The sequence below is a fragment of the Poecilia mexicana genome, unplaced genomic scaffold, assembly GCF_051168715.1.
Source record: "Poecilia mexicana isolate PSO_F unplaced genomic scaffold, ASM5116871v1 scaffold_16, whole genome shotgun sequence".
In the NCBI taxonomy this organism is placed as follows: domain Eukaryota; kingdom Metazoa; phylum Chordata; class Actinopteri; order Cyprinodontiformes; family Poeciliidae; genus Poecilia; species Poecilia mexicana.
Genome location: NW_028263385.1, coordinates 662,868 through 676,188, shown reverse-complemented (window position 1 = coordinate 676,188; position 13,321 = coordinate 662,868). Strand labels below are relative to the sequence as shown.

At 36.7% G+C, this 13,321-nt stretch overlaps 2 protein-coding genes across 4 annotated transcripts in view; both read right to left on the bottom strand.

Annotated features, from left to right (window-relative positions):
* The window catches only part of otud7b (OTU deubiquitinase 7B), a 39,843-nt gene extending 35,529 nt beyond the window's left edge, over positions 1–4,314 (bottom strand). For both annotated transcript variants that reach the window (XM_014989832.2, XM_014989833.2), the window contains exon 1: positions 4,118–4,314. The gene's annotated coding sequence lies outside the window, so the exon portion shown is untranslated. The remainder of the gene's footprint in view (positions 1–4,117) is intronic.
* A 2,661-nt stretch (positions 4,315–6,975) lies between these two features.
* On the bottom strand, positions 6,976–10,227 carry rbm8a (RNA binding motif protein 8A). Of its 2 annotated transcripts, none has more exons than XM_014989829.2 (6): positions 10,109–10,227; positions 8,972–9,031; positions 8,792–8,869; positions 8,402–8,538; positions 7,557–7,693; positions 6,976–7,322 (listed from the first exon to the last, which is right to left on the bottom strand). In XM_014989829.2, the coding sequence occupies exons 1-6, from the start codon at positions 10,173–10,175 to the stop codon at positions 7,274–7,276; spliced, it is 528 nt and encodes a 175-aa protein (XP_014845315.1). In that variant the 5' UTR covers positions 10,176–10,227; the 3' UTR covers positions 6,976–7,273. The 2 variants fall into 2 exon arrangements, with proteins under 2 accessions (XP_014845315.1, XP_014845316.1); XM_014989830.2 differs by having other exon boundaries at positions 10,115–10,227.
* Between the last annotated feature and the right edge of the window lie 3,094 nt (positions 10,228–13,321).

The following is a 13,321-nucleotide window of genomic DNA, read 5'->3' as shown; positions in this document are numbered from 1 at the left end:
TGAAAAAGTGCATGATCGGTGATCGGCGATCATTGGCTCTTGTCGATACCGATCACCTGCATCTCATTTCCAACCTGCCTGTGCAGCTGGTCCCCTCTTTCCTTCACTCTGCGCAAACGCGCAGCAACAAATCCTAAGCGATGTGGAACTATAACACACTGAGGGAATGGGGAAGTTTGCGTGTTGCGGCAGAAAACTGAAGCAGGTCAAAATGCATCAACACAACGAAGCTAATACGACATAAAAACAATGCCATACTGGACGGAGTTTGGCTACATCGAGGCTCACTGCAGTAAAAAAAGACATATGGAGGATCAGAGAGCAGGTAAAGCAGCACACAGCTACAAACACTCACCCGGATTAGCATGACGGTCAGAAAGCTAAACAAATAACCCGGAAAATTATTTAAGTCTTCGAGCTGCGATGTCAGACGCTGGTTCTGCTCTCCTGTTGAACCGCTGCTACGCTACAGGTAGTAATATCTGACAGACGGAGCTTCGCTTCTGCTCCACCTGGTAGTGACTCTCACACCGAACCTGCTTAAAGCTGCAGCATCTAACTTAAAAAAAATTAATTTTACATACGTATTAAAACTTCCTCTGTCCTAACATGAGACAGATAATCTCTAAAAAAAAATAATCGATCTCCTCCCTGATCTGCATAATTACTCCGCTCAGTCAGAAACAGCCAATCAGAGCTAGCAGTAATCAGCTAGCCGCCATGCTATCAGGAAGTTTTCATTCAGTAACTCTGGATTGTTTATTGTAATGGATCCTGTATTTGCCTTTGAATGTAAAGTTTTATACTTGAATTTTTTTGCCAATGTTGAGAGGTTTTATTTTGACTCTTTGTATTATTTAGCCTCTTCAGAGCCTTCATATGTTATCAGTCTGTTAAAGATAGTATTATCAATAGCAGTACAATTTGCACAATGCCTGTTTTGTTTAGTTTTCTTCTTGAAAAAAAGTTATTAAAAACAAGTTTTTGTCTAAATTAAGGTGAATTCATGGTTCCTTTTTCCACATAATGTAACCGGTAGTGTTTATGATAAAAAAAAAAAAATTATGTGATCGGTATCGGTGATCGGCCCTCATGGGTGATCGGTATCGGTATCGGGAGGAAAAAACCTGATCGGCACATCTCTACTATTTATCTGACTCTACTATCAGAGGGCTGTGAGCAGCACATATATAATCATGATTGACAGAGCTAAGACCCGCCTCCTGGCTCTGATTGGTTGTTTGTAGCACTGAGGAAGCAGAGGAGTTTGATTTTTTTCACAGATTATCTGTCTCATGACACTGTGACGACAAAGTGACAAACAGAAATTCTTGCGATAAACAATAATATTGTTCTTCTGAGACCATTTCAAGTAATATAATGTTGATGGCATAACAATGAAAGAACATCCTCTCAAAGTTCCATAATTTTTTTATTTTAATGAACATTTAACACTGGAACTGGAAGACATTTGAAATATCCAAAATAAGTAAACAACAGAAAAAACAATAAAGATTAATTGTGAACTCTCAGTAAACTAAATTGTACTTAAAAAAGGGTTAGTTAGAACAAAGCAGACTTTTGTCATCTAGTTTTTGGTAGAGCGAAAAGACAAAATGATAAATTGTGCAAATGAAAAGTATTGAGCTTGTTTTAATTTATCATGTAATTAATTTATTGTGACAGGCCTAGTTAGATACTGCAGCTTTAAGGTGTTTTACACACACTGCATCTAACCATGTATTTATGATGCATCACACATCATTTTACTTATCTAATCAGTACAGAAGCAGCTTCTAGTGTTAGCTGACACTCGTTGCAGGCGGATCACTACAGAAGGTCAAGTAAACCCATCATAAATGTGATGCATTCGTCCCACTAACCTGGAGAAGCACTTATCTACTTACTTATTAATCTGACCACACTTTCAGGATCCTAAGGGAATAGCTGTGTGGCCAAATAGGCCTGGCTCAGTCAGTGACACTGGATCCACGACACACTCATACACACACAGGCAGCGAACAGCTGTTTGGGGAAGCCAGGGAGAGATGAATGTTAAATTTTCATACCCTGCGTGCAGCTGAGGACACACGAGTGCAAACACAAGAGAAAGCAACAACTGCTAAGGGTGTTTAATGCAAAATGCATAATACCAGTTAAAGAAATGGATAGAAAAGTTTAATTTCATGTTTTCTGTTTGCATTTTTCAGCTCAGGTTGTTACAGGCTTCAAACCACAGTAATTTTGAATAATGGGGCAGATTTCTGTACAGAAGCACAAATTTACATCAGGACTGCAAATTTAAATGATTCATAAAAATATACAACTGCAACAGCTCAATAAGCAAATTAGCTTCTGTATTGCTTTTGGTTCTTTGGCAATGCATGTTAGTTGTTTTTTGTTCTTATCACTGTTGCCTCATTTCTGAACGGGCGTATTCGATTTCTTTTAAAAGCTAATGTTTATTTTGGCATCTGAAAGGAATGGATGCCACACCCCTCTCAGAAAACCTGCTCAAGGAGTTCCCTGTCCTGCTGAAAGTTTCAGGATGACATTTCCTCAGGCAGTGGGAATATTCCTGATGAACTCGGACTTTACATGGAGGCGTGGACATGTCTCCTGTCCTGCAGCTGTTTCAGTTTGTCAGTTTCGGGGTGGAACCTGCAACTGACCTTGTTTTTCAGACTCGAAAAAGTGCACCAAAGCACAAACTGGTAGTTTATAGAACAGAAATTATAGTTTTAATGCATAGTGTAGATAAAAATTGATTTTTCCCTAATTACAAGGAAAAACTGTACCAATTCCTCCAAAATACAGAATTGGCATATGCAATTTTTAGCCTGAGAAAAATGTTGGGTTTCTAAATAGAAATGCTGAAACTGGTATAGAAAGATGATATTCCTAAAATTTTAAGCCAAATCGTTTTTGGTATGCAACATTCCCCCTTATTAGTCCCATAAAGGTTTACTTAAAACTATCTTAAAGTATTTTAAACACATATAACACAAACTCATTCTGTACAGATCAATAATAAAATATGATGCAGAGTTTTGATTTTGTGAATTCATGTCAATTTTATTTAGAGTAAAGGAGACCGTCTTCCTCCTCTGTGCCCTACAGCCTGGACATGGAGTTCTCCAGAGTCATGCACATTCATCTGAAAATGCTGCCAGCATTGCAATTATCCACTGAATAGATTGGAGAAATGGCAGGATGTGGCGGATCATCATTTTGCAAACAGTCTGCAGATCCTGGAGCCAAATGGAGTCCAACTCCAGTAAAAACCACTGTCCTACTTTTGTTGACCATCAACCCAACGTCTGCCAAAAACACAGGCCTCCACAACTACAAGAGGTGAATAATTCATCCCTAAGAGAAACTCAATCCTCTCTCTCATATCGAGGAGGTTCTGGAAATGACTGCAAATAAACCAAGTGGTGGTTTGAACACAGTAGGTGAACAGACCCAAAGCAATCCGAGTTTTATTGACTTTGCAGAAGCGGCTCGTTCTAATTGTAGGTTCGGACTCGCACGTGAGCAGGTGTAAACACTGACTTCTGGTAATTTCCCGCTAAGCTGCAGCTTTAAATAAGCGTTACATCACGCCTGCACCTTAAACACACACCGGTGTCTGATGTTCTGGATCGTGACTGGCAGCTTTGACCAACACAGATGATGATGTCTTAATTTTTAAGGGATTAAATAAAAGTAAGTGTGGCGTAAAAATTAGGGGGTTATATCGCTGATGCTTTAAAAATAACACCCAGAAAGCTTTACAGTTGCAAACAGATGCAGTTTGCTATAAAATCTAAACTGAGTCAGCTATTGTAGCCATGACTACTCTTTGAAATATCTACGAACAATACACATGCTTACATAAACGCGTTTGGGGCTGATGTTCCGTTTACATACAACCCCCGAACTTTACATTCACCCACCACAATGCAATATTAATAAATATCTTGGTATACAGATGAGCATGAATACCAGTCACAAAGAACGGGAGTGTTTTTTTTTCCTCCAAGCTGTTACACTTAGCTAGCAAGGCGCTTCTTCACGCTAATCAGGAGCTAACCCGAGCTAACGCTGCTAGCTGGAGTATCCTCTTACTGCTTACCTTCAGCGGCCACGCAGATGTACTTCTCATCGTCCCGTTAAGTTTTCCAGGAACTCCCAGCTTGTATGTATCACATGTCTCCCTCAAAAATTTGAATTTTAACTTTTAAGCATATTCACGGCTTACACAGAGCACAGGACCCCGACCCGGACCACCACCACCGACAAAGTAATTCTCCACCACTTACAACAACAACGTCAAGCAACGGTTTGGGCCCGCCCACGTGAGCGGAGGAGCCAATCACGACGTCCTGCTGCTTTAATGGTGCAGACGCTAACCAATGAGCACGCCCAGAAGCTGACTGATTTTCCCCAGTAGAGTAAACACCAAATGAGAACAGAGGCTGCTGGAAGAGAAGGGGACCAGAGGGGTTTGTCCCAGTACCCTATAGGCGGCGTGGAGTTGACAAAAAGCAATGAATGAGATCATCCCGAATGATGTAAACGTTTCGTCACAGAGGTCGACTGATGTCTTTTTCCATGGCTGATGCCGATATTTATAGGGCACCTATTTGTTTTTCTTAAGCTATGCTGGTACACTTTTCCAAAAGTCAAATTTCCAGAATTTTCAATGATTTTACTCAACTTTTAAATATAGAACAAAAGTTATGGAAAAAAAATCTGCAGTGGTCGAGATTTCAGTGTGTTAGACTTAAATAAATGGGTTATGTGGGGGCATATTTATGAATGGATGGATGGAAAACCAAACAAAAAGATGAACTGGGGGGCACAAAGAATGTCATTTTGATAAGGATGAAAACTGGATTTTAGGAAAGGGTGTAAAGTAGTGATGGGTAGATGAGGCGTCATGTTTCGACACATAGCAAAACTGTGTCGTACAAGTATAAATATACATGTATATACAATATACATTGCATACAATAAGTATACAATATACATATTGTATACAAGTATACAATATCATATCAATATACATATGATACAATATACTTATTGCATATGATTTATAGACTTAAATCATATACAATAAGATTTAAGTCTGTATTTTATTGAGTATTATATATTGTATTATGTCATATTTTCAGTTAAATTTAAAATATATTTGATATACAGTCAATAAATAATGTGAACATGTACACATAAGTGAAAATTTAAGTGAATGTGTTTGGAATGAGGATGCATGGACTGTTTTTTTCCCCACAAATTTGTATTTAAAAAAAGGTTTTACAACATTTTGAAATGTAGTCTGTTACGCTTTTTTGACAAAACTTCTCCCGCTGTAGAAAAAAATGAAGTAAACACTACATTTACAGCGAACCCTTGTTTTTCTTAGGGGTTGCGTTCCGAAAATAAACCCCGATAGGCGAAATCCGTGAGTAGTTACCTTTAGTTTTTACAATTTTTATACACCATAATTAAATACTCTACATTGAAACCAAAGAACAAAGCCTGTTTTCAGATCAGCGGATATGCATGTGCATCAATCGGGCCTTAATGTGATGCAAAGTCATGTCATTAAAGCGTCTCCTCCAACCTGCTTTGCGAGATTCACAGAGTATCTGGATCTCGTCAAGCGAGCCTCCGGTCGGGTTCTGCGGCCTTCCAGCAGGCATTGAAAGTTTCAGTTTCCATCTCCTGAATGGCCAGTCTGTATTAAATACGGTCAATCAGGACGCAGAACACTGACAAAAAAACTCCACAAAAATCTGCGAAGCAGCGAGACCTTGAAAGGTGGACCGCGTTATAGCCAAGGTTCACTGTATATGAAATAATTTATAAAATGCAACTGAGTAATTTGTAGAATGGCTGTATATCTGAGTTTATCTAGGTGTATCTGGGACTTCATTCTCATGCCTGGTCTCATAATGCCTCAACATTGAGGAGGTGGATTTATTTAAATAAGACAGTCAAACATATGCGACACTTAACCTGCAGAACATAATATGAAAGTAAACTAAGAGTCAATTTCAGCTGAATTTGGATTCAGATAGATCAAGTATCTATCTGAATAGATACTTGATCTATTCAGATCAAGTATATATTTTTGTTGTTTGATGAAACAACAAAAATGAAAAATTTATTTTCCAATATAAGATCAAAATGGTCCCACAGTGCAGAAACCTTTCCTTTGAGGTTGCTCCATAGTTGACGCTGTTCCGTAAAAGATCAATAATTCGTTTGGCAAATGCATTTGACAGATTGACAGATTTGCTTCCCTATAAACACAGTTTGGCGCGTTAATGTCATTTCGAAACAGTTTCTGTATCGGTCACGTGACTTGCTGAAACCAATATGCGCACCGACACGGGTTTTGGTCTGTGGGCTTGACACATGCGCAGACCCATCACAGTGTTAAGAGTAGACAGTGATAGGGATTGATTGGATGATAGACCAGCAGATTGACAGATAATAGTATGGATAGATAGGTGAATGAAAGGATTAGTGAAAAGCACTGAAACTATATGAATGAATGAACGCATAGGTGGACAGAAAGATGGACTGATAGCCATCTAACTGAACGGATAGATCGTAATCAAACCTATGGATGAATTGACGGAGAAAAACTCCAATTAACTGAGTAACATTACAGCTGGTATCAGCTGATGTTGGTCAGTCTTTAATATTAATTTCCTGAAATAGATCCAATAAATGAAATATTAGAGACATATTTCCATCTTGTTGACTTTTGTGTATTTTGGTATCAAAAGGGTAGGGGAACAAATTTTACACACACACACACACACATATATATATTTGCAATATTAACATCAGCCCAAAATTTTCATATTGGGCTGAGAATAAATAATTTAACTTGTAACCTTGTTCTAAATGCTGATATTGCCCAGATGATCTTAACTGTTTCCTATTAGTGATGTGGCATAAAACACAAAGTACACATTTATGTTTTAAAACTTTATTTGTTCCCAGGTTATAAAAGCTCAAAACAATCACAATGAAATTCAAACACAAACATTTGAGGAAATCGTGAAAACTATAAACATGTATGACCAAAGTTTCACTAAGAGACTTGAATGTGTTGCAGATAATGCAGATAAATCGGCTTCTCCTGGCAGAGTTCCTCATCTCCAGATGCTGGGACTAACTGTTGCTGAAACAATATCAGGGAAAAAATACCAAGTTTTTTTTTTTTTTTTTTAAATCAACTGTGATACGGCTTCACTCTTCCACAAAACACTCAACGTCGTCTCCGGTCTGGACTTCTGCTGCGTCTCCGTCCGCCTCCCCTATAACACAAGTCACATTACATCAGCCTGAGGGTGTAACAAAATAAACTAGCATGTTGGTTAACTCAAATTAACTTACATTAATTGATTATTTTTAAATTAAAATCTAAATATTAGAATAACCATATTAAACACAAGGTTGGCATTGTGAGTCACATGAAGTTGACTGAAATATTTCAAGCTATGCATTTTTTAAAGCAGTAGATAAAATCAAAATAAGGCCAAAAGCCTCACCTCCTCTTGTTCTTCGGGGGTCCTCTGACAAACGCCCAGTCTACGCTGATAGTCTGGCCCATCAGGTCCTGACCATTGAGGCCCTCCATGGCTGCTTGCGCTTCTTTGTACGTCTCATACTCCACTAGTGCGTAACCCTGAGATAAAGATTGAAAATATCACATGCATCATCAGATAATTACAAAAAAAGACATACATTTATTTATTTTTGGATCTAACACTGCCACTGTTTATACAAAGTATTTTAGCAGATTAAATATGGCACAAAAGACGCACAACTACAAAGCAGACAGTCCGTTTCTACTGTATAACTAAGACAGTGCTGCCACCTTGTGGATTTGAAATGAATATACATTTGGACAACACAAAAACAAAAAATATGCAAAAAATATTTCAAACTACTTTTATTAAATGAAAATGATCTTTAAAGATCATATAAAGTTTGTCAACACATATTAGCAAATATTCTGACAACTGGCTTTAGGCAAACAAAGTCAGTTTAATTAAAATATGAGAAATATTTGCAGAGTAAAGGGATCCAAAAGTATCTTAACCAGAAAATGTTTTACTATTAACCTAAATAGAGGAAGGTTTGTAGAGCAAAATTAATCAACTAAAACTATTAGTGTTTATAATTAGAAAGACTATTTTTTAGGTACCATCACAAAATTTATAATATGAATAACATGTTTTTTCCCCTTCAAATTATGAAGAGAAAATCCCAGTTTTTTTGGTGTTTTTTTGTTGTCGTTAAAGGACAAGAACGAGTTGGTCATAAACTTTGCAAATGTAAAAGTTTTAATACCGCATGCAAGTCATAATCTGACAGACAGTATTGTCCTTACCTTCAGGTAACCTGTTCTTCGATCAAGGTTAAGATGCAGGTTTTTGATTTCTCCAAACTCTGAAAACTTGTCATGGATGTCCTCCTCTGTGGCCTCCTCATGCACACCAGTCACAAACAGGATCCAGCCCTCCACCGCTGCAGCAAACAAACAAAAATATACCAAATCCTTTCACTTCCTACAAATCCCCTGGAAAATTGAACACAGCCAACTACCTGTAGTTATATTACTAAGTAAATAGTAAATTAACTGTTAAAATAAAACTGAAGACATTTGCTTGTTAGCGCATGCCTGGGGTCAAATATGGAGTCAGTAAAGAAGGGATAAATGATTAACAATAAATAATTAATACTAAAATAATTCTAAGAGAAAGTTTAGTTTAGGACTTACATCTCTGAGGACCTGGTTCATCCCCATCTTGCTCCACAGTATCATAGTCCTCTTTAGCTCTGGACCTGGATCCCTCCTCTGTAATCCACAACATGTTTTTTTTTTAAATAACTGAATATATTTTCTACCAGTTCAGGAAGGTTTTATCATGAGGTAATGAAAATGACCAGAGGAAGTTACCCAAGCCGAAGCCTCGTCCTTTTCTCTTCTTGGCCTTCTCTTTCAGCTTGTGGATGCTCTCTGAGGACAGGAGGAGAAGGTCATGAGGAAAATTTAAAAGGTGATTTTAATTGGCCGATACAGATAAATTATGCTCAGTATTTTATGTATATTTAATTTGGCAAATATGTCTGTTTCCATTTCCGCTCAGTTGTTCTGATTTCTTTGGGCATTAGAGGAAATCACTAGTTGCCTGAATTACAACTTATTTATTTTCCTGCAAAATAGCCAAAGCTAGGGTGCTGGAGGAAAAGCTACAATTTAACAATAACAAAGTTTAACAAACCATAGTTTCAAAGGTCAAATCAATACTTGAAGTAACCAATAAAATGCGGAGACTTCAAAATCAGTTTCACTTGTGAAAGTTAACTAAAAGGCGTGACAACTATTCTGTTTAGTGTAGAATAATCTAGTCTATGTTTGAGTCTAAATAGTTTAGTTTTTTTTTAACTACAGCAGATTAAAGGTGCTCTAAGACGAAAAGTTTTTACCGGCTTCGTATATATCATCACATATGAAAAGTCTGTAAGTTCTATTAAAAATATATATTTACATTTTTTGATGTGATCAAAATTATACATTTTATCCATCTTTTAACAATTTCTTTTAATGAGCTGTTACTGTACGGTTATTTTATGTTTTTCTAGGTCATCTTCTGATCAGCCGTTTGTGATATGTCTCCTGTATAAAGCGCTTTTACTTACATTACTGATAAAATAACAAAACTGAACATTGATTTTACGGTTTCTATAAGGGTTTTTGTTGTTAGCCAGCGGGTAATCTGAGCTGCACAACTTCACGACACTGTTGATCAGATACATTACAGATAAAACAACGACAAATTGATACGTTATCCTCCAAAAATGTATTTAGTCTTTAAATAGCCAAACTATAGCTGCCTGGCTAGGTAACTAACACGCAGAGACTGAACGAAATAACAGTTAGCATTGTTAGCTTAGCTCGTTAGCTGGGGCCTGCCAACCCGCAGAGTGGCCGTTTTACCGGTTTTCACAATTCACGAGAAAAATAAACCTAAAACGGGCCTATCACTTGTACATTAAGAAAACGAACCCTACGGCAACAAAATAATCTAGTCACCATCACCATCCTCATCCATAGGAAAGTCTTCGCCTCCCGCCTCATGAAGATCTAACACGTCCGCCATGATGCCGCTCTCTGTGTACACTAGCGTGTGTTCTTCTTTGTATTGGTTCAGCTTTACTGCCACCTAGTGGACTGGGTGTCTTTCTGTAAGCAACTCGCTGATGTTTTTCTGGGCTTGGCGCTGTTTTACTGCCATCCACTGGACTGCATGTGTGTGGGACATCAGCCATGAAATTTTCCAAATTTTATTAATAACTCCCCTTTTTTGAATGACAAATTTCAACAGCTTGTAGTAGACTCATGAACCTTTTATTGATTGGGCAACAACAATCCATACAATAATAGTTCCTATTCTGAAGATTATAATATTATTCTAGTCTAACAAAAACATTTTCAGTTCAATCAACATGTCTTTTGTTCAGCAGCTGAATATTGTTTGTATTTTTTAATATGTACTACTGATTTTATATTTACTAATCATATAGTTCCCTTTTTTAAACTATACTGACATTTTTATGTTTTATGTGAATTTAGTTCTGCATTGTCTTTAAAGTGCTGAAGACAATAAAGTGAATCTTGTATTTGCTAAGATATCATTGCTGGTATTGTTCTGCTTTGTCATTATTTTTAATACACACCTATATGCTCCTAAATATTTGTTGTAATTAAAAAGTGTGTACTTTTTAAAACACAACTGTAAATAATAGAATATAAATAATAATCTGTAAAATTAACATAAATATTACATTTTAGACAAAAAGATAAATTAGCATAATTAAATTAAAAACTATATAGATTTTAAAATGTACATAATTCTTCAATATTAAAACTCATGAAATAACTACATGATATAAAACAGAATCAAAAGATTCAAAAACCATATAAGTTGACCCTAAAATGTAGGAAACTAATACATTTAAAATTTTCTTTTAAGACCCTTTTGATAATGTGAAAAAGGCATTTTCTCCTTTTTTGTCACATTAACATTTGAAATCATTAAACAAATTATATAAAAAATATAACCTGAGTAAACATAAAAAGAGTTTACAAATGATTATTTTGTTTATTCAATTTTATAAAGTATTTGTCTCATTAACAGGGGTGTAAAACTAACAGCATTTCAGACAGAGAATGTCATCCACATTAAAACAGAGTGGTGGCAGTGTGATGATGTGGGCCTGATTTGCTACTTAACAACCCAAAATGTTTTCTTTAATTATCAGAATCATGAATTTTACATTGTAGGAGAAAATCTTGAAGAGAATCGGCCATCTGTCAGCTCACAACCTCATTATCAATGTTCACTTGTGCAACATGAAGCACATCACCATTAAATGGTTTTTATTTAGTCAAATAAAAAAACCTCTGCAAAGAAGAGTCAGACAAAATTCCTCCACAGTGATGTAAAAGACTTCTTGTCAGGTTTTCCAAAATCGATGGCAATTTCTTCCAGCATGGATGAGACTACCAGCAACAATTACATGACAGAGTGGATGCAAAGTTTTTTCCTCTTAATACATGGGATTCTTATTCTTCTAAGAATAAGAATTTGGAAAAAAATAAAGATTAGAAAAGACTCAAAACAAGCATCATTCTGTTGTTGGTGCCTCATGGAGGCGAATACAGTTTCAGAAATGAACTCAGCCAGAGATTTTCTTTGTGATCATTTTATTACTCTCATTGTTCCTGAAGGAGCACAGCACAATATCAAGACTTTAAAAAAGCAGACAGAAATGCAGGTTGCCATAGTGATGCTATGAATGTCCAACCTTGCATACTGCTGTGAGAATGTGAAAAAGGAGACGAGATGAGTATTTTTGTGCACTAAAAAATCCTTCAAAAAGACTTAAAGAATTATTTAGAAATATAAGGGCTGAACCTTGGAAAATAAAGACAAACTAGCAGATCAAATGTTTTTGTAAAGTGAACAGTTGATGTGTGGTGAGTTTATCAGGAGCTGCTGCAGATCGTTAGGTAACTGCTGATAAAAGGGAGCAAATGGGATGTGAGACTTTATCTTGACCTGTTTTTCATCAGATGACCCTTGTTTCAGCAGAACAGCCCACAACATCATAAAAATGAGCTCAGCTGTCAGTGCAGGACACAATTTCAGATCAAAAGGCACAAAAATTAATTCTGCCTCCAACTGCTGAGGAGAAGATACAAGATATTATTAGCTTCTTTTTTATATGGGTTGTTGAATGCCTCAAATCCTAATCGAAATGGGAGCTGAAGGTTCTTGAGTGTTTTATAACCTGAGCAGGCCTGCTTACTGCGGGTTGGTCCGACTGCAGCTGAGATTTTCTCCTTGAAGTGAAAAAAAGGAATTCGTTTGACAGACTTACTGAGCAGATCAATAGGTTTTCCAGGCTTTCGAACCATACACCCAATCAGATTTAAAAAGGCGTGGCAAATGCAAACCAATGGTGTCATCCAGGGCAAGTTAATGTAAAATACAACAAGCTGTTAAAATGAGAATCTCCTACAGCAACAGTCTTCAGTCAGAACTGTCTTCAGATTTGTTGCAAGACTGACTGCTGCTGGAGATCCTTCCTGCCAACACCATCAGCATCCATTATCTATGAAGATAATTCAATTTAAAATCAGTTTGGAAAGCGTTGGTTTACAAAAAAGTTAATTAATCCAATCAGACATCTGTTCCAACTGATCCCAGTTATCATCCAGTTCAGTTTATTAATGATTAATTGATTTAAAAAGTCTTACATCAAAGAAAACCCAGCAGATTGCCTGGAGTCATTAACTTGCAATAATTACTCCTCCTAAGCATGCAGTGACAGTGGAGAGGAAAAACTCACCCTCAACTGGATGAATCTGTTCAAAAAGAACTGAACTGAACTGAACTGAATAAAATTGTGTTGAATAACATCAGAAACTCATGCAATGTCAGTATTACTGTAAAACATTGCAGTGACAACATATGTTGCAACAAATCCATATTTTTCATGGATCTTCTTTTTCTCATCTTACTGCTGCTGACCAAACCTCAGAACAACACGACAGTCAACCCAACCAATCAGAGATCTAATAAGGAGATTTAAATACGTTGTGAAAGTTTTTCTTAATTTTTTGGATTTGTCTCCACTGCTTCAGAGGTCAGAACCCAAACTATTCCTGCATGAGGAAGTTTGGATGTTCATAACCAACCAAAACAAACAACAACTATAACAAAAAGTGAGAAATTCAAAC